Below are 21442 nucleotides of genomic sequence, written 5' to 3'. Positions count from 1 at the left end.
TTTCCTCTCCCCAATTCCTTTTCTTTTTCAGTCGATACTGTTCAAGAGCCGCAACCTGTTCGATCCGAACCAAGCGCAAGCCGAACGCCTACGCGCCTCCTTTTCCTCGCGTCGTGGCCGCGTCGCACGGTAGCCACTCCCTCCCGTATACCGCGCTCGTGTGGGTCCCGCCGCCCGACCGAGCCGCCGAATCCCCACGCGAAAGCTGCGCCGCCACGCACGCCGGCGTCACCTCGTCCCATTGCGAGTCGCCATCGAAGTTGAGGGATAACGGCCGCCACGTTGCCCGGCGTCACCCTAGAAAATAGGCCTGCACCTCCCTATCGGCGGCCGTTACCACTGCCCGTCGCTGCCAATCATGTCGCCATTGCATCTCCATCACATCGCCATCTCGTCGCCCCTAGCTGAGACCGTTGGATAGGGTAATGTGGTGTTTCTTCCCCAGCTAGCACTCCCTCTTTTGGAACCTTATCACATAGGCAATCATGCCCGATCGAAGCATTGAACCCAAATCCTGGGAGGATCGAACCTTAGCCGCGTCGTCCACCTCATTGCCCTTATCCGATTGCCATTAGAACTCTAGCCCAGCTATTGTGTGTTGGCATCCTTATCCTCCGCAGTTTCCTTACACCCTAAGCTAAGCTCTCATAAAAACCTCATCCGTCTCTGCCTTCTTCCTGGAATGCATTTCGTCGAACACCTTGGGCGCGTGCTGCACCTTCTTCTCCACTCCACCACTACAGCCGATCTTCGTCGTCCTGCCATCTCTCGGTAATTCCTCACTCCTGTGACTTCTTATAGTCCCCTATTATCTAGTTTCCCCGTCAATTTCATCAATTAGGGCCGTAACCATGCCAAGACCGAGCTCCGAAGCTCCGCACATGGAGGTCGCCGTGGACAAGCCATCCCGGAGCTCCTCCTCTCCATCTAGCTAGCAAAATGGAACCCCCGTACGCCGTAGATGCTCATGCACTCTTCAATTTGGTCAGAAACCCTTCCTGTCGTCCTAGCCACTTGCAGCCGAGCTCAGCAATGGCGCAGCCATGGCGGCCATGCGCCCCGTCCCTCCAAGCGCCGCCGTAGCCGGTAGGTGGTCGCCGGAGCTTCTCTGCGCCTCCCCTGGCCGTCACCGGGTCGCCCTCGGCCGGCCTTCCGTGCACGTCGTGTTCCCCTGCTGCTCCCGCTCGGTCGGGAGGAAGAAGACGAAGGTTGAAAACGACCTTCAGCCGAGCCACTGACAAGCCGTCCCAACTCCTGCTATTTCCTTTAGAAATTTAATCCTGTTAAAAAAAAATCAAAGCTTCGACCCCACATGTCAGCAGCGGTTAGGGATAAGAATATATTTTGGATTAAAAATAAATGAATTATGAACAGTAGCTTTTCACAATTTCTCGGATTAATTCGAAATTGAATCTTTAAACTAGCATAACTCACTCATTTTAACTTCGATTTGAGTTAAATTTGAACCTAAATTCATCTAAATTCATAAGCTTTCCAATGGTATATAAATCACTATTTAACAAAATATATTTATAATTATTAAATGATTAATATCAATTGATTAGATTATGGTCAACTTAAAAAATATGATAGTAAATAAAATTGGTATTATACAGTAGAGTAGATGTAATAATATTTGTTTCTAGCATGTTTTGTCACAGTAGCAACCATGTAAATTAAGTACAGTGATGTCTCAAATGAACGGATGTATAGGAAGACACTAGCACTATTTAATGTTCAATTAAATCCATGACTTATAAATTATTTACATAAAGTTTAGCCTCATATTTTGTAACTAAAATATAAACACACATAGATGAATCTTTAGCTTGATTAGGAGGAATAATAACAGAGCTAGTGTGACTAGTTATGATATAGCTTGTCGTTGGTTGCCTATATTCAGTAAATGGTTCAATGTTAATATACTGTTGCACACACATACCCTTTTAGATAACCTACTAGTTGCATATATTAAACTAGGTAATAAATGAAGAACCAATATATTAGCTAAATACTGGTGCTAGTTATAAATCATGACCACACATAATTTTAGTTCAACCACACCTGAGGATTGTTCATTATAAAGTTATACAATAAGATAATCTGTAACTATAATATTATTAAACCACAAATCTAAAATACAGAGCGCATAATTGTCAACCTTTTATGAAAACGGATAAAATCCATATATATACATAATGTGGATAATTCGAATAATAGCTTCATTGATAAAATAATAATGTAGGTGAATCATGGTGATGATATGGTTTATCCTAAATCTCCCCATCGACATAGCCATGCTATAACCTTAGGACCTGACCATTTTACCTTCATAACAGATCTCTTCCATAAGCCAATAGCTAGACTAAACCACAGATTAGCAAAATGTGTATATCATATATTGTCCTAGTTAGTACCAATAGAGCCATCAGGACAATATAAAATACTAAGAAACCTTAGCCCTTAGCTTGAATATAAACCAAAATAGTACGAGCAACCCTAGGTTCGACCCCAATAATTATATTTGCTTGTTGTTTGAATATTGGTTTTTCTCGCGTATTATAGAATTTGTATATCGGTTAGTCGTGAGGCAACGTATGCAGCTTCCAGGAGGTGAAGGTTGATCAAGAATATATCAAGAATAAGAACTATCCTGAGCAGGCAAGTCATCACCCCATCCCTTGAGCATGTTGATCCCAATTGTGAAATTGTTTTGTTTGCAAATAAAATTGCATGCAATGATGAATATCCTACTTGTTATTATGCCATGCCTTTGATTATTGTTTATCTCATTATTTCCTTGTACCCATGATTATGTATGAGTCCTTAGTCAATTATGACAAAAGCTTAGTAATGCTACTTTAGAATCATGCATTCTCATATTTATCAAATGCTATATGCTTGGGCAACTACCTTCTAGGGAAGGTAGTTGAGATACGGCATGTGGAGACATGAGCGCCACATTGCCATGACATTGGTGACATGATTTGTGAAAGGAAAAATGAAACTAAACAACTATTTTCGACTGGGGCGGCTGGAGGACTTGGGTGGTGTCCGGAAAAGGCTAGCACCGTCCCTGGTCAGTTAAGGACCGAGCCATGAAGTTAAGCATGAAACGACCCCCGTACAACCGTACTTCTCGTGTGGGTATAGACCTAGCGGAGTAAATAGCCGAGCGGAGGCGATACCCAACCGTAGTGGTTTTCTTGTTGTGTGTGAGGCAGGGCCTACAGTGGGGCAGCCATTGGTAGGACCGCGTAGGGTGGGTGCCTACAGTGGTGTCGCCATCGGTAGGACTGCCATGTGTAAACCTAAACTTAACTATAACTTAGTGCATGTGTGAGTCTTCCCTTCCCGGGAGCACCAGAACTCCTCTCGCTGCTAGAAACTTATGACGCCTAGAGTGTATGAGGATGTAAGTTCATAGAGCGCGTACTACCAAAATGAGGTTGTTGAAAGGCTTTGCCGTGGCAAGTCTCATTCATTGGGACGTAGGCTCATGTGTTGGGAAAGTCGCGGAGTACGGGTAAAGTGTACATCCACTGCAGTGTGAGTAAACCAAATCTATTCGAATAGCCGTGCTCGCGGTTATTGAGCATCGGGACATGAATTACACTTGGCTAGACTCTAAATTCTTAAACTGATTGGGTGGGATGTTGCATGATGATTTTGTACTGGTGGATCAACTTCTCGAAAGGCGAGGAGGGGTAGACCCCAGAAAACCATGACGACCAGTGGCGGGAAGCTATCCTTGGGAACACAATGGATGGTGGACAGAACCGTCGCTGTTTAATGAACAATGGAGTTAAAACTTGATCAGTTTATGCTAGGTCTTAGGTTTGTGTAATGATATTTCAAAACTCAGCTTTACGCAAAGTAACCATAGCCACTCCTTGTATTATCCTGTACATTACTACATTTTGTGTGGTGGCTGGCTGAGTACTTTTATACTCATTGTTGCTCTATATATATCTTTTAGCAAACTGTTGAAGAGAAGCCCTTGTTAGTACGCTTGCGTACCTAACAAGATGATCGGAGTACGGTTCCATTCTAGGTCTCATTCCCCAGTCGACTGCTTGTGGCTTGTCAATCGGGCCCTTATATTATTTTGTCTTCCACTGTTGTTTCTCTAATAGTTGTTGGCCTGCTTGGCCCTAATGTAAGCATTTAACTCTCTTAGCCTGAATTCATTCATGATATGTTGTGATTCGGCTATATATATGTGTATCAACTACTGATCCAGGGATTGGTACTAATAAACACAATAGATTTCCGATTTACAAAATCGGAGGTCGACAGTGCCAAAAGCATGTTGATGTAAAAACACGAGGCTAGGGAGATCTGCTTAACTCCAGTGCAGGTCCAAAAGCTTGCCTTTAGGTGTACGAACGTGCCAGTTGATTTGATCCTGCAATCAACAAGAAACAAAGACAAAGAAACCACGGTTAAATCCATAAACGATAGCCGATCAGCTAGTTGCCGATGATATATCATTTATCTTTGAACTGATGTCATATGTAGATCGATTGGCAATCATGAATAAATAAGAAAGAACTAATTCTACTCGATCGGCTGTAGATATTAACAATATATAATCCTTATGTCGACATATACTTAAATCAAATGATTGGGATAGATCCGTCGCCATGCCGAGATAGTATAAATCACTTAGATTGAAATATATATTAACAACGAGACTATATATGTTCATAGCATAGCCGATCAGATAGATCTAGCACGTATCGGCTAATACTCCGATACTACTTCATATTAAGATATCAAAGCAAGTAGAATATACCAAACAAAAAGCTTAATATACTTAAATGCAACAAGATCTTAATATAAAGGGCAGATTTAACATGTCAATCAAGCATATAAGATAAATATAGTTAAATTAGGTAGGATCGGCTGAAACCGCGATGCTACCCTAATCGGCAACCAAAGGCAGGCTAGTGATTGAGATTCTAATCACGACTCATAAGATCAAATTCAACTGATGCAGCTATAAGTATGAAAAGAAGGACAATATCTAGACAATCAAGACGATGAATGTTTCATAGAGTGGTGGATATCTTATATAATCTAAGTCAACATCGGTATATAACCTAATCGGCTGCCTTCTTGTAACAGACGTTAGCCGATTGAAGGTTAGATAGCGATATTGCCAAAGATTATGTAAGATATATGATAACTCGACAAATTACATAAACAAGATTAGAGTATCATAAAGATGGATGCACTAATCCTGAGAACGCAAGCCACCATAACAAGTTTTACCTCTAGTTGAAGATCAAAACCGATGCAGCTCAACCTGAAAGCAAGAACTCGTCGAAACAAAATGAAAGTAAAAGGGTGGCGATGAGCCGAGATTGTATTGAACGTGTGTTAGATTGATTACATGGGGCTTGGGGTCTATTTATACCCGAGATTACAAAATATGTCCATGTCGGACACGACTCTTATCTCTAACAAACTCTAATATACCATAAGTCTTTGTGGCAAACTTTTGCCCAAACATATCTCTAAGGAAAATACATAAAATATCCTAATTAATAGATACAACTGCCTTCTCAAGACTCTATCCATGCGTGGCAATCCTCATGAAGCACATTAATCACAACCCGACAACATATACCTCATCATATTGTCAAATCTGAATCGATTGGCTAACCCCATCCGACTCGAACTCTGTTGATCCCAGTCGTAGCCGATTCGGACTCCAGCCGATCATTTCTCTGTCTCCGGAGCGATCTCCATCTCGAATTCTGCTTCGATTCCATCTTCATCTCCGATACTTGGATTACCAAATTCGGTCGTTAACAGTTGGTACAAAGCGGCTCTCTAATGGCAAATCAAGGCGGAGGATGGAGGCCGCGTCCACCTTTCAGGCCACCTAATCGATTCTGGAGGGGAGATGCAGGGGGAAGGGGACGTTTCTGCCCTTTGCAGGTTGGGCGACAGGAGCCGCAAGGTCCACATCCGCCACCTCCAGATCTGAATCGAGGAGTAGAGGATGGGAAGGCGAAGAATGAGGAAATTCTGCAAGCTGCTGAGGAGAAGGGGAAGCAGGGGAAGGACACGCTGGAAACTGAAGGGAGGAAGGAAGCGGGTCCAAATCTGCAGGAACCAAGTGGTAAGATGGATTCTGTCAGTTCAGGATTGGAAGCAAAGCCAAATCAGCAAGAAAATCGAGATGAGTCCAAGCATCAGGTTGGTGAATCCCATTCCCAGCAGAGGATTTTCTGTTCTAAATGTAGGAGTTACAGTCATTTGTCTAGAGATAGCAAATTGTCAGTGTTCTGTATGATATTTGCAAAAGAGACTCATAGGACAGAGGATTGCATTAGGAAGAATCAGAAGAAACCTATAGCTAAAGTAGTAGGATGTGCTGCTCCAGGTCTGGGCTATGTGCTGATTCAGAGTGCTAAGGGTATAGTGCAAAAAGAACATGTTAACCCTTTGGCTATTGTGACAATTATGTGGGGAGGTGATCTTACTGAGCAGGCTTTGGAGGAAGTATTCACTCAACATTTCAAATGGAACTGGACTTGGAAGGCCAGGATGCAGGAGAAAGGAGTGTCCCATATGAGATTCCCAAATAAGATGAAATTGGATGAGTTAGCTAAATTTGACTCAATTAGAGTAAAAGGAACCTCTGTACATGTGAAAGTGAAGAAATGGACTCAAGAAGCTGAGGCAGTGGGGATGTTGCATGAAGTGTGGGTGACTGTGGAGGGGGTACCTGATGAAATGAAGGATTATGACCCTCTACATGAAGTGGGTTCCAATCTAGGACCTGTGATAGAAGTGGATATGGTAACTCTAAAGACAAAGGATGTTGTCAGAATTAGAGTAGTTAGAGTAGGAATGATGACACTAAAAAGCTTGCCTCTAACCATGACTCTGGTGACACCTAAGTTGCTGGTTTACAAAGCTCATTTTAAGTTGGAGCAGATTGTGGAGTTGGGATGGTTTAGAGATTGTGCACAGGAAAAGAGAGCTGTAGAGGTGGCAGAGCAAAATGAACCTAGCAACATAGATCACATGCAGAGGAATAAGAAACCAAGGAAAGAAGAAGCTGCGTCAAGCATGGGGGTTTTGGAAAAGGCAGGGGACAAGAAGAAAACCATAGTTGTGGAAGAGGATTCAGACAATGAAAGTGCTCAAGCAGAATTGGTGAAGCTCAAACAGATGGAGATAGATAGGGAGCTGGCTCTGAGAGTACAACTAGAAGAACAGTTTAAAGTCAAGCAGATTCAACTTGATAAAATGTAGCAGGAGGGATGATAGAGGGTGGAGTCAGAGAAGAAGCATAGGCCGGGGAGGAGGAAAATGAGAAAACAAAGAAGACACAAGAGGGGATGGCAGATAAAAGTGGTACTAGTCAGAGAGTGGAAAATATAAAAATGACAGTGAGGAGGTGATTTATTATGAAGATGAACCAACAGTGCTGCTGGTGGGAAGTGAGGAGATCATGGAATCACAAGAATCAAGTGACTTTGCTGTAGCTATGGGAGTTGTTCTGTCTCAGACTGATAAAGACATGACAGAGGAGAAGAGGAAGAAAAGTCTAAGACTTATGGAGAAGGAAGACAAGAAGGTGGCTGATGCTGCAGCTAAAAGGAAAGAGGCTCTTAATGCTTTCATCAAGAAAGGTAACAAACAAATCCCATCTATAGTTGATGAAAGTAATTTTTCTCTAGCTCAAATGGCTAGTGTGTTAGGTGTTAATTTAGGTTGTGCTCTAGAAGCTGTGGATACAAATCTGAACTTAATCAAAAATCTGGAATTGGCTAGGATAAATCTGTTCTTGAAAGAGAAACTAAAAACTTCTCAGAAAGGGGAGTGTGAAAATGTTGGGGAGAACTTGAGTGACATAGACATAAACATAGATGAAGTCTTACATTCAGATGATTGTATGTCTGATTTTGATTATGCTGAAAACATGTTGAGGCCTTCTCAAAGCAATTCATCAGGAAAAAAGAGGAGGAAAAATAATATAGGAAACCTTGAGATTTTCAAGGTCACTCCTAAGGCTGCGTTCGAGCGCAGGAGAAAGAGAGAAAGATAGTTTTGTTTTCCGCGCGCACGGTTCCCAAACTACTAAACGGTGTGTTTTTTGCAAAAAAAAATTCTATAGGAAAGTTGCTTTAAAAAATCATATTAATCCATTTTTGAAGTTTAAAAATAATTAATACTCAATTAATCATGTGCTAATGGCTCACCTCGTTTTGCGTATCTTCCCAATTTCCTCAATCCCCTCCTTCTCAAACACACCCTAAGTGTAGTGGCAAAAATGAGAAGAAAAAACAAAAAAGAAATCATGAAAGGCTTGTTTTGGAATATAAGAGGTATGGGTGATCATGATAAAATAAAGCATCTCAATGATTTAATACAAGAGCATAAAGTTGATTTCATTGGCATCCAAGAAACTATGAAGCAGGATTTCACTGCTAAAAACTTGGATTTAATAGGAGGAGAGGGTAAGTTTAGTTGGAATTGGACCATTCCCAGGGGTAGATCTGGGGGTATGTTGGTGGGAATAAATGAAGACAAAATGGAAATTATGGAAGTTTCCAAGAATAATTTTTTGTTGCATGTTAAAGTAAAAAATAGAAATGAAAAATTTGTGTGGAGATTAATAACTATGTATGGGGCTGCCCAGCCTGAACACAAGGAGGAGTTCTTGAGGGAATTAGATCAGGATTGTTATGGGTGTGATGAACCCCTGTTAATTGGTGGGGATGTTAACATCCTGAGACAAGAGAATGAAGAAAAACAAGAAGGGAGGGGTGAATAAATGGAGTCTTATGTTCAATTCTATAATTGAGAATGCAAACTTGAGAGAGATGGCCTTGGAAGGGAAAAAATTCACTTGATTGGGCTAATAACAAACAAAGTGTTACTCTTGAAAAATTGGACAGAATTCTTTTTAATGATAAATGGGAGATTAATTCCCTTTGGCATGTGGAAGGGTCTTAGAGAGAATTTACTCTGACCACACTCCTCTTTTGATCAATGTTGAGGGAGAAAAGTGGCAGTCTCCTCTGTTTAAATTTGAGAATAGTTGGCTCACGAGAGAAGATATTAATACTGTGGTTGAGCAAGTTTGGAAATCTTGTAATATAAATGGATCTAGTATTAATAAATGGCAATGGAGGCTACAAAAAATGAGAAAGAAACTAAAAGGTTGGAACATAAACTGGGAAGGGATGTACAAAAGGAAAATATAGGAAATTATGGGAAAAATAGAAGACATTGATAAAAAATGTGAAGCATATGGAATGACTATTCTGGAAAGAAAAGATAGAGGGGATTTGGAGGAAGAGTTGAAGAAAGTAGTAAGAGAGGATAGATTGAAATGGATGCAGAGATGTAAAGAAAAGAACCTTTTGGAAGGGGATGATAATACAAAATATTACCACGCTAAAGCTAATGGAAGGAAAAGAAAAAACATGATTTCTTCTCTAGATCAGGAAGAGGGGGAGATTAAAGGACAGAGTGATCTAATGAAATATATAACAAATTTTTATAAACAACTTTTTGGTCCCCCTACAGAGAATGATTTTACTTTGAATCTGGAAGGCATAGCTATGTTGAGTGAAGCTGAAAAAGAGAGAATAATCAGACCAATAGAAATGGAGGAACTGAAAAAAGTAGTTTTTGGGATGGAAAACAATAAGGCCCCTGGGCCTGATGGATTTCCTGTGGAATTTTATAAACATTTTTGGTATCTGATTAAGGATGACTTGATGGAACTAATCACAGATTTCATGAAAAGAAAAATTGGAGTTGAGAGATTAAATTATGGTGTTATAACTTTGATCCCTAAATGCAAAGAAGCAAGAATGATACAGAAATTCAGACCAATATGTATTTTAAATGTGAGTTTCAAAATCATAACAAAAATTTTGATGGAAAGGCTAGCTGAGGTGATTGAAGTCTTGATTGCTTTGAATCAAACAGCTTTCATAAAAAACAGATATATAATGGAAGGGGTTGTAACTATACATGAAATTCTGAACTCAATTCATCAAAAAAAGCAGGCAAGAATTCTTTTCAAAATTGATTTCGAAAAGGCATATGATAACATTAAGTGGTCTTTTGTGTATAAAATGATGAAGGCCAAGGGATTCCCTGACATATGGTGTGATTGGATCTTGAAAGTGGTTAAAGGGGGGAAAGTGGCCATAAGAGTGAATGATCAGATAGGGCACTATTTTACAACACACAAAGGGTTGAGACAGGGGGATCCACTCTCACCCTTGGTTTTTAACATTGCTGCTGATGCTTTAACCATTCTTATCAAAAGAGCAGAGCAACAGGGACTAATCAATGGGTTGGGAAAGGATGTCATGAGAGAGGGGGTGGCTATTTTATAATATGCCGATGATACCATATGCTTGATCTAGGATTCTCTGGAATATGCAAAAATACCTCAAATTCATTCTGTGTATTTTTGAGCAATTGACTGGCCTAAAAGTGAACTTTCATAAAAGTGAAGTTTTTTGCTTGGAAGAGGCAGCTGAGAGACATGACTCATATAGCCAAATGATCACTTGCCAAATTGGAAGACTGCCAATGAAATATTTGGGTGTTCTCATAGATCAAGTAAGAATCCATAACAAAGATTGGAAACCTGTAGAGGAAAAAATTGAGAAGAAGTTGGGGTGTTGGTAGGGGAAACCCCTGGCAATAGGAGGGAGGGTTGCTTTTATTAACTCTAGCATTAACAGTGTCCCACTTTATATGATGCCTCTATACTCTCTTCCTTGTGGAGTTAGAGAAAAAATTAATTGTTATAGAAGGAGATTTCTGTGGCAAGAAGATCAAGGCATTAGGAAATATCATCTAGTGCAATGACCAATGATCTGCCTCCCTAAAGATCAGGGAGGGCTGGGGATTTTAGATTTAGATGTAATGAATAAAGCTCTGTTGGGGAAATGGCTGTGGAATATGGAGAATACAGAAGGTTTGTGGCAAGACATGCTAAGAAACAAGTATTTGAAAAAGAAAACTCTAACTCAAATCAAGCATAAGAATGGGGATTCTCACTTTTGGTATGGTTTAATGGAGATCAAAAGTTGTTCTTGAGATTTTGTGACAAGAAGGTGGGAAATGGGGAGAGTACCCTCTTTTGGGAAGATAGTTGGTGGGGGGGGGGGGGGGTAAACCAATTAAAGAGTTTGCTCCAGATCTTTATAACATTACCTTGACAAAAAATGTGACTGTGGCAGAGATCAAAAGGAGAGGGTTAGGCTCAATCAAATTCAGGAGAGACTTAAATGCAGTTAGACAGAGAAAATGGGCTAATATTGGTAGAGCCTTGGACAATGTTAGTCTAACTAATAAAAAAGACAGACTGATTTGGAGACTGTGTAACAAAAGTTTGTCTGTTAAATCTTTCTACATAGCTTTGATATTACATGGGATCAATTATCCCTACAAAAAATGTGGAAAATCAAAGCACCACCCAGGGTGAAGGTTTTTTCCTAGCTGCTTCTAAGAAATAGTATTCTTACAAAAGATAATCTGTTCAAAAGGGGTTGGAGGATGGGCTCGATTAAATTTCAATTCTGTGACAAAAGTGAATCCATCCAACATCTGTTTTTAGATTGCCCCATGGCTCACTTCATTTGGAGTGTTGTTGAATGCGCTCTCAATGTGAAGCCTGGCAGGAATGTGGGGGAAATGTTTAGCTCCTGGGTTTTAAAATTTGGAAAAGGGAATGGGAAGTTGATCATGGTGGGGGTTACAGCAGTCTTGTGGACCATTTGGAAAGCAAGAAACAGAGCCTGCTTTGATGGAATTCTTCCTGTTGATCCTATAGAAATAATTTACACTATTTCCTCAAATTTAAACTCTTGGAGTATTTTGCAGAGCAAGGAGGGAGACAGAGGAAAAATGTAGTGGGGGGCGCAGCTACTAAGGCAGGTAGCAAATGAGATCTTTGTAACATACTAGATTTTTCAGGGTAAAATTTTTGCGAAAATATTTAAAATCAATGTTCTTCTTTATTCCGAATTGGAGCCTCCCAATCCCTATATTTCTTTTGTTCCCTCTAAGTTTCCGACTCCCACATAACCTTGTTTAGTTTCCCTCCCCAAACAAAAATCCGAGATATCCCAAAGAAAATTCCCAAAATCATCAGAAGAGCTCATGTTTACTTTAAGTTAAACCGGAGTCATCATGCAAATGTTCTAAAATCCCAAATCCTATCAATTCCTATTCAAAAATATCCTACCAAAATTCCATACAAAAATCTCTCCAAAAATTCAAATAGATCACTGTATTTCTTCTCGGGCCGAGTTCCTTGCAATCCAGCCCATATTCCGGATTTCCTTTTCCCTGGTCACTCCCTGTGTTGGGCTGTTCTAGCCCATGTCCTGGCCCAGCCTAGGCAGGCCGGCTCCAGCTGAGCCGCTGCAGGCCGACACCGCTCAGGGCCGCTCGCGCTACACGCGTGCCGCCTCGTGCCCTTCCCGTGCTCGCACACGCTCGCCCGTGCCGCCTCACACCAGCCACGCGCCGATCTCCGATAGCCGTCGCGCGAATCCTAGTGAGAGGCTTTTCTCTCTTCCTTTTTCTCCTCCTTCTTCTTCCTATGGAAACACCGAGCCCTCAAGCTCATCCCTGCCCTCAAACCTCTCCAAACTGCCGCCAAGGTCACTGGCCAAATCCACCGTCGCCGGCCCTTTTTTCTGCCACAACAGCAGGCCATCAACTTCGCCGCTCATCGGTGAGGCTTCGTTCTCTCTTTTCCCTCTTTTTCAGCTTTCGTATCGAGCTTTTCCGAAGCTCCCATGGGCTGTCATGGCCATCACCATGGCCAACACATCCAGAATGTCCTCTTTATCAACTAACCACAAAAATGGAACCTTCTCATCCGGGAACGCGTTTTGACGCGCTCACCCGCCCGCGTTCGCCACCGGAGCTGCCACTTCCATGCCCGGTGTCACCATAGCTCCAGATCGCGTTCCGGCTAGCTTTGTTGTCTTCCAGCCCATCGTACACGTCCTGTGGGGGTGTCAGCCTGTGGAACACGTCATGCTATCGTCTCCGTCGCCGTTCCCTCACTTAAGTTCTGGAGCCTTTCTCTCCACTTCTGTTAATCACGTGAAAAGTCACGGGAAGAAGATAAACAGTGCCGGCCAGCACTGTTTCCTATTGGTTGAACCCAACCAACCCCATCAAAACCACCTAAATAGTGCCCAACCACAATAAAACCAGTCCAAACAATTCTATTAGGTTGTTTTCCTCCTGTTCAAGCTCTAAAACACCAAATCAATTTCAGTTTTCACCTTTGTTATCTATAGCGTTACTCCCAAACTGCAACCACTATTACACATGCCATAAATCATAACCCTTGGATAAATCGTTTGCCATTCCAAATCAAGTTAACTCTCAATTTATCATTTTCTTTTGTTCGAGCTCTGATTCACAATATTTATTTTATCGTTTATTTGTAGTATTTTTATTATAGGCTTATTTGGTCATTTCTTTGTGTGTGTACGTTAGATCACGTTGAAGATCCCACCGGACTCGCAGGAACTGAAGTGGACCAAGAAGGCTATGTTGAAGCTTCCGAAGGCCACGTTCCATGAGGCAAGCCACAGTTCTAATCTTTGATCATATTGAAACCTAGTAGAGAACCACTTAGTTATTTTATGCATTGAGTATTTATAAAATTATTTTGCGTATGAATTATTTTTGAATAAACTTGTTAGTTTAGTTATTACCCATTATTACATTGTTATTATTGGCCAAATCCATGATTGCTATATCACGCCCTTTGATAACCTAGGTGTAGATTTATATACTTTACAATAATATTCTAGTGGATAAGACCACCAAATATCTATACTCATATACATGGTTTACCCGTCGTCACTTGGTGGCGTGTCAGGTGATATAAAATATGTTATTTGATATGAGTCACTCGCCTGGAGTGATATGGAAGATTAATTCCGGGTGAAGATGGATGTTGTGGTGTGTGAGGCCGTGCATATTGTTATAATTATTTTGTGGAAAGTGTATATTTGCACTTGAAGTATGCACGGGCCTGTGCTAGTTTTGGTGGCTTTCCCCAGATATAAGGACTACCCCCTTATGCCATGAAAAATGATGTAATTTGCGCCCATCCACAGGACTGAGTAATCAGACTTAGCCTAGTACATGTCCCACTATATGAAAGACTGTAGGGTGGCTCTATGAGCAGGTTTGGGGTGGACATGTGGAAGGGGCTTTGGCCAGGTTGACATGATCCACAACGGTGGAACCCGTGAAAGCAGCGACCGTCTAGCCTTGCTTAGGCCCAGCAAGTGCCCGACTGCTAGGACGGATCAATATCCCACTGGGCAGTAACTAGTAATAAGTGGGACTCTCGAACGGCTATGTTGTCCTCAGCCTAGCTAGCTGTTGACATCAGGTGGGTAAAGCTGGGCAGTCTCTGCAGAGATGAGTCTTAAATCATTCAAATGTGCCGTGCTTCCGGTTAAGAAGCTATGTCATTGGGTGATTCCTATTTATCATGGTATGAGTAGATTTTAAATTAAAATATGGAATATAATGAAGATGAGGATGAGTGGTGATTAATATTGCTACCGTTTTAAAATGATGATTTACAATTGTTTGCGAATAAAATGTTTGATAAAGTAGGGAAAAACTATTTATAATATGCTTGTTATGAAACCTCCTTGATGAACTATATTCTTTGTACGCCTTACATATATTCTATTTGTATTATTATGGATGTGGCTTCTGGGTACCTCGGTACTCACCTCTTGCATAAAATGTGGTTCAGGCGATCAGTTCTTCCCTGAGGAGGCGCAGGAAGGGGAAGAATTCTATGGTGCTGACGAGTTCTTGTTATAAGTTGATCTACTCTCAGGCGTTGCCTGTGGTATTTTTATCCTATTTTGTGTTCGGGTCTTTTGTTTGTAGGGAGTGTGTTTGGCCTGTCGGCCCCTAAAAACCTGTCTTAGTTATCTTTTATGTAATAATTTCTGTAAAAACTTGGGTATTTGTATCGAAAGCTGTTCTGTATATCAATCTGTGCGCGATCGAAATCCTGGACGGTCGCGGGTGGTTTCGGGATACCATACTCAAACCGGGTATCCCCACAATCTTTCACTCAAAATTTGGATGGAGGGGCGGCAGACAAAGAATAGGATGGGAAACAGAGGCAGGCTAAACTGATGGCGAAGAGTTTGAAGACGGCGATGGAAACCTGTGTTTTGATGCTTGAAATGCCAATATTTTAGTCCTGTAATAACTGTTTGTTTTCTTTTTTTTTTTCTCGTCTTATCTGTAAGAACTAGATGTTCTGGAACTCTTGTAATTATCTGCGTTTTCTTTAATGAAAACGGGGGAGATACCTCCCTTTCTAAAAAAAAATAGCCATTTGGTATAGATGCACATGGTTTTTTAATCTCAAACGATTATATCAAGATGCGTATAATTGGATTTTTTTTAAGAGAAAAAACAATTATATTTCAGAAAGGTGAAAAAATAATTACAAGGCTCCAATTACAGATCGTGAAGAGAAGAATGCAGCCAGTTTTAAAAAATAAAGTAAAGAAAATAAAAAGATAAACAGCAAATTCACGTTGTTTCATGTACCCTAACGTACGTATTATAGCCGCTACCTGAAGATATTTTCGTTCTGCCAAAAACTATGGCCTTATGAATGCCACAACGATTATAATCATCGACCAATGTATACATTCTTAAATCATCCCGACACTCCTAACCAATCTCCAAATATCTTGGAAACTCTACTTTAAGTGACGTTGAAACAAAAGCCATCTGTTAATTTTATTACCTTTATTCTGATAAAAGGGTCAGGTAGACGGTTTGTTCTATAACCAAGCCTGAATTCTTCTATTAATGGATGACCCTTCTTCCATATCTTTGTGCTGTAACAATACGGCAGAACTGCATGTTTTCATTTTCTATTTTTTGTTTCCTCAAAGAAAGAATGGCTTAATATCACCAATTCCTATGGCAGAAAAAAGCATCCTCAGAGCAAGGTCAATAGTGCAGCCCATTACTACTCCAAACCATCTATAGCCAATGTAATACCAATTCATACAATAGTTGCTTACTATACTATTAGTACCTGGTCCCACCTATCATATACACATTACGTCTTGGAGTCTGTGCTGCAACTGGCTACATATCTATAGCCCGCTGCTCTTCTCTCTCTTCCTTTATCTCTTTAAAATATGTTTATAGCCGGCTTATAGCCTGCTATTGTACCTGCTCTCAGACTGTACCTCTGTATCGATTATTTTGTTCCTCTAACATTTTCCTTTGTTCATTTCTAAATTCTACTGTTTCCAGAAACACAGAAATAAGCCAACAAAGGAAATGTACAGTAATGGATGGTAGTAGTGATGGGTAAACATATGGCCTGGCAAGCTGTTTGAATAAGCTAATTCACATACAGATCCTGCATTCATGCTTCTGGTTGAAGTTTCTGTGCAAAGAGAAATGCTAAAGATGCTGAATGATTCCTACAGATGGATCTCTTGCTAGAAATGCTAAATCCTACTAAAACACCATAGGACTAGCAAGTAAAAGTTATGTCCACACAATGTCAAGACAGAAGCATGTCACAGAGCATATATATATAGGCCACAAGGCACAAGTTCTACAGGTAATCATCACACAGTACTGGATTGTTCAATTACATGAAACTTATACCATTACATCCATTCTTATTGTACTTGATAGGTGTTTCTGAACTTCTTACACAAAACATATGCATGTCTTGACCAGGTAAATCACTTCAGATTTTGACAAACGAGACAACTGGACTGTTAAGTCTGCTCGAAACTGAAATGACCTGTGTAAGCATATATAAAAAAAGAAGTAAGCACATCAAAAGTCACATTAAGACAAACAGGAAGGCTCAGACAAAATTGAAAAGCACCAAGCTAACATGAATGTATGGCATAGCCCTAAGGGACATGAATAAGCATAGAGATGATCATAACTTTACTCATCCATCCAGATTATGTTGTAAGCTAACATATATTTCTAGTCTGGACACTGTCTAATAATGTTGTGAAGTTTCAGTTTGCTAGATGGTAGAAACACACAAGTTGACATGGGAGATATGAGAGAAATGATGAATGTCTGCAGTTAACTTACTTCCAAAAGACCACAACTCCGTACGTTCAATGCTAATTTTCTTACGAGGTACACCACAAGTGTTGAGAATCTGTAAAACTCTGCAAAGCACTACAATTTTCGAATATTTGATTTCAACAACTTTCAGTTTCTTGGACGCCATCAATTGCTCCTCTAGGTTGCAGCTTCCATCTGTTTCTATCTTAGCTTTTGGTTCCTGTAGCAAACAAAGTACTCTTTAACATAAATAGGAAAACTACAAAAATAGCTTTAATAAACAAGAAGTTTTTATATCAAAGAATACAATCTCTTTTACCTCATACAGTTGAAGAGTAAGCTTCTCTAGTACTGGAGAGCTCCTCAAAATGTAAACCAATGGGCCGAAGCTAGCATCCGCATCCGAAACATTAAGCAATAATGTTTTTAGCTTGCTAAACGTTGGGCGCATAAGCAAATCCTTTCTGACAATGAACTGCATGAAGCACAACAGAATATGAACAATTTAACGTCAAACTCCAAAAGTTTGAGCCAAACTGGATTAAATATGAGCATTCTGCAGGATTTATCCTTCAATGGATACAGCACTAATTAATCTCAAATCCATGCATTTGAATATTGTGCTGTTAGAAGTACTTGATACCAACATACAGTATTGGCATTCACAAAAAAAAAAAAAGAACATTAGGAAGATCTGCGTAGAAACATAATCCAACTCCACTCCTTACAAGAAGAGATCTTTGTGATACGGGGCCTTCATTTAGAGATAATCAAATTTAAAAGTTATTGTGATCTGTTTAAGAATTCCGTCTTCCACTCATGTATATATGCATTTTATCAAATAATATACAAAACATTTTACGTCTAATGGTAACTTTTTTTAATATTCAAAATTGAGTTCATCTTTTTAATCTGTAGAAAAGCACAGGGAATAGGCTAGTCAAAACTTTGCATGTATTATTTACTGATCATAAACAGGTTGCATGCATAGACCTTTGCAAGATAGAAAATGTATATATAACTCTAATTAGAATAAAAAAAATGTAGCATATGTCATAAATGATACTAGGAGTTAGTATACGTGCAAACATACCACTTTAGGTGAAGTTATCAACTCTAAATTGGTGACGTTCGACAGACCACCAAGAAGCACACAATCATCATCATGGATATCATAGAATCTAGTGCAGTGTTTTCCACATGAAACTTGATCGCCACAATCCCCATAGTAACTGTGTAAGCAATAGTCTTCACAGCGATCATCCAGCCTGACAAATGCTGTTGATAATGATGGCAATCTCTCAAGTGCAGGAGTCCAGCCCAGAATATCAGCAAGTTCTAAAGAAATAAGACTAGGAGCTGAAATATGAGTGCGAGTATTCAGCTCAAAATTGCACTGAGTTATGCTCAAACTTTTGACTGATTGGGACAATATCTTCTGCACCAAGATTTTACAACCGCGCATCACTAATACCTCCAATTTCGGGCAACTCGAAAAATCTAGAGAGATATGCCCCAGCTGCACACCACTAAATTCTAGTGTTGTCAAGTGGTTGGAGGTGATAGCCATCTCGGGTAATCGACAATAATCAGCTGAATGAGCGGTGTCTACCTGAAGCATCTCAACTTCACATGATACAGCATATTGGTACCATTCTGCAACTTCCCCATTGCGAAAAGAATCAAGCTCACATACGTACAGTGGAGTCCGTTTGCGGTGCATCAGAAGGTGGTGGACAAACTTGTTCAGCTGTTGAACACTGTAGAAACTGTCGACGTCGTTTATTCGAAGGGCAGGCACATACTTCCATTGGTGGCGCCAACGCTGGGAGAGCACACACGTCTGCACGGCCTCACGTGATGGAAGGAAGGAGAGCAGGTATTGGAGGAGCTCATCCGGGAGAGCGCTTATGTGATCTGCCCCATCAGCCATGACCAGTTTCTTGTTTCCCTTATTTGTTAACTTCTCAGGCATTCTGTAAACATGTTCCCAGCATCAGAGCCATGGACAGTTGTACACAATGTACAAAAGAGCTAAGAGGGAAAATAAGCATGATAATAACCAAATATTCTCATTGCAAGAATTCAACTTATCTACCCGACGTTGCCGGCTGCAATGTGTAAGGGCAGATGAGATATCTCCCTTTTGCTTGCACAGTGCATGCAAAGGCCTTCCCCAATAACTGGAGACCTCGGTTCTACACAAAAAATGAGGCCTTATATCTTTTGAGAAGATGCTAATAAAAAGGAAAAATAAGTAAATTTCATTCTACCAAGGCTAGAGCTATTTTAACACCTAACACCTTCTTGCTTGATCCACATCAAGGTCGATGGTTCTCTAACTATGTTAGGAGAGCTAATGACCAATCTAAAGTGCTCCTCTCTTTAACTATGCCTGCTACCAAATAAGCAGGAATTGTGCATGACCATTCACAACTAGATCTATGTATGCTGAGGAAGCACTTTCACTACGGTGGTGGCAATATGTCTAAGTAGGAAAGAGAAATGCACCCCGCTACAGCAATTCAGTTTTCCTTTCTAAATGGAAAATGAATCTTCAGTACCAAGAATGCACGTCCACATCATATTAGTGAGCTACAGTTATCCGAGGTAACCCCTATTATGATGGAACACTTGTCATTAACAACTGAGAAAAAAAAATCATTCTAGCCGAATCAGAGGAATTTGGAGAAGAAAAAAAAAGGAGAAGACCATGAAAGATGTTAGCTTGAATTGAAACATATTTTTTTTGGGACCACTAACTATTTTAGGGACGGGGGTGTGGGGTGGGGCTATGCGATTGCCCATCCAGTGCATGCCTAGGAATGGGCCTATTATTACTTGCTATGTTTTACGGATTTTCTAAACAAGCACCAGAATCATTTTTATCCCAAAATAGTTGAATAACTTACCTTTTATGTGTCAGGAATGTCGTCTTCTCTCTCAAGTTCGCCAATAGATCAGGTTTCTTGTTTTGGATCACGGTAGCTCTCACAAGTTACCATACCACGGAGGGGGGAAGAGGCGGTGGTGGCCTGCTGATCAGAGGCAGAAGTGGTGGAGGGGTCAAGAAGAGAGGGATTAAAATTTATGGGGCGGTGGTGACAGATCCAAAGGTTGTAGCCGCCCGAGAAATGGAAAAAGTGTGAGGAGGCGCTGCAGATAAAGCAGAAAAATGAAGACGGCAATGAAGGAATTAGTGGAGATATGAGTAGTGGTGGCTGGGGTGACCGGAGTCCTTGCTGGTGGGGTGGGGAGGGCAAAGGCGGCGGCGGAGGGGAAGGAGGGAGGAGGAGGGCTTGGTGAGGTATGGGGTGTGGGCTAGTTAGGGTAAGGAGATTGAGTCCATATCTAGTACAGAATGTAGTTTGATCCAATGGTTAGAAATGAATTAGTTTTTTTTTAAAAAAAAACATGTGCCTTCTATATTTGCGGTAAGCTGGTCAAACTTTTTTTTAATACTAGTCATATATGACACCACAAAGAGCACCTCGACCCTTTGTGCTGTTCTTGGAGGCCTAACATTGCTATTGTCTTCTCCATTGCAAGAGCTTCACTACTACACACCTCTCTTGTGGCACTAGTCACACTTTCCCGGACAGCGGTCGGTCAGTCAGTCAAGGTTGGGTGTGGCCTTTACAGGGAATGGTTTGTGCGCATGGTGGTACGCCAAGTGCGGTGATGTTGGTGGTCTGGCGAGTTGCAACATCACAAGAAAGCAACATGCGCAATGATAAATTGAGAAAAAGGACGTGTAAGTTGATTCTCAACGTGCAACAGCTGGGGAGCAGTACACCAGGCGGCAACACAAACAAAACTAGGGGTGGAGAGGTTCCAGTCGGTGAAGGTCGAGCACGCAGTTCATCCTCGCACTCTCGGTGGCCAGCAAGGAAGCGGGAGCTTGTAAATGATTTGTCTGGCTCGTGGCTCGTCCAAACGGCGTTGGCTCCCACTTGTCCTTGTCTGGGCACTGCCTTGAAGTGGCAGCTAGGAGAAGTGGTGGCATGCGGCTAGCTGGCAATGGGCAAGGAGAGTGGTAATGAGAGCACAACACGGGCAGTGGTGGGGGAGGGGGGGAGGGGTGGGGTACCTTTTCCGGTCATGAAGGCAACATGTGCGTGCCAAGTGGGAAAGGTGGAGTTGAGCCGGGCACATTGTTTTATAGATGCGGACGGCTTGACTCACTAGTTTGAAGGGCTAGGTGATGTAGTGGCGGTCATCGTTCTCGCGCTCGTGTGGCTGATGCAAGCGGGTATGGAAGGCGGGGCTGGGCGATATGACGGTCACGTCCACTTTCTGCACGAAACCT

At 41.2% G+C, this 21442-nt stretch overlaps 1 protein-coding gene across 1 annotated transcript; it reads right to left on the bottom strand.

The window, feature by feature from the left end:
* Window positions 1-16823: 16823 nt before the first annotated feature.
* Window positions 16824-19108, bottom strand: LOC127754035 (F-box/LRR-repeat protein At1g52650-like). The gene is made up of 4 exons (XM_052279487.1): window positions 18227-19108; window positions 17453-17608; window positions 17158-17353; window positions 16824-16849 (listed from the first exon to the last, which is right to left on the bottom strand). Exons 1-4 carry the CDS (start codon window positions 19106-19108, stop codon window positions 16824-16826), a joined length of 1260 nt encoding a protein of 419 aa, XP_052135447.1.
* Between the last annotated feature and the right edge of the window lie 2334 nt (window positions 19109-21442).

This window comes from Oryza glaberrima, chromosome 11 (genome assembly GCF_000147395.1).
Source record: "Oryza glaberrima chromosome 11, OglaRS2, whole genome shotgun sequence".
NCBI lineage: Eukaryota > Viridiplantae > Streptophyta > Magnoliopsida > Poales > Poaceae > Oryza > Oryza glaberrima.
The sequence above is the reverse complement of the archived record's forward strand: the minus strand, read 5'-3'. Positions and strand labels throughout refer to the sequence as shown.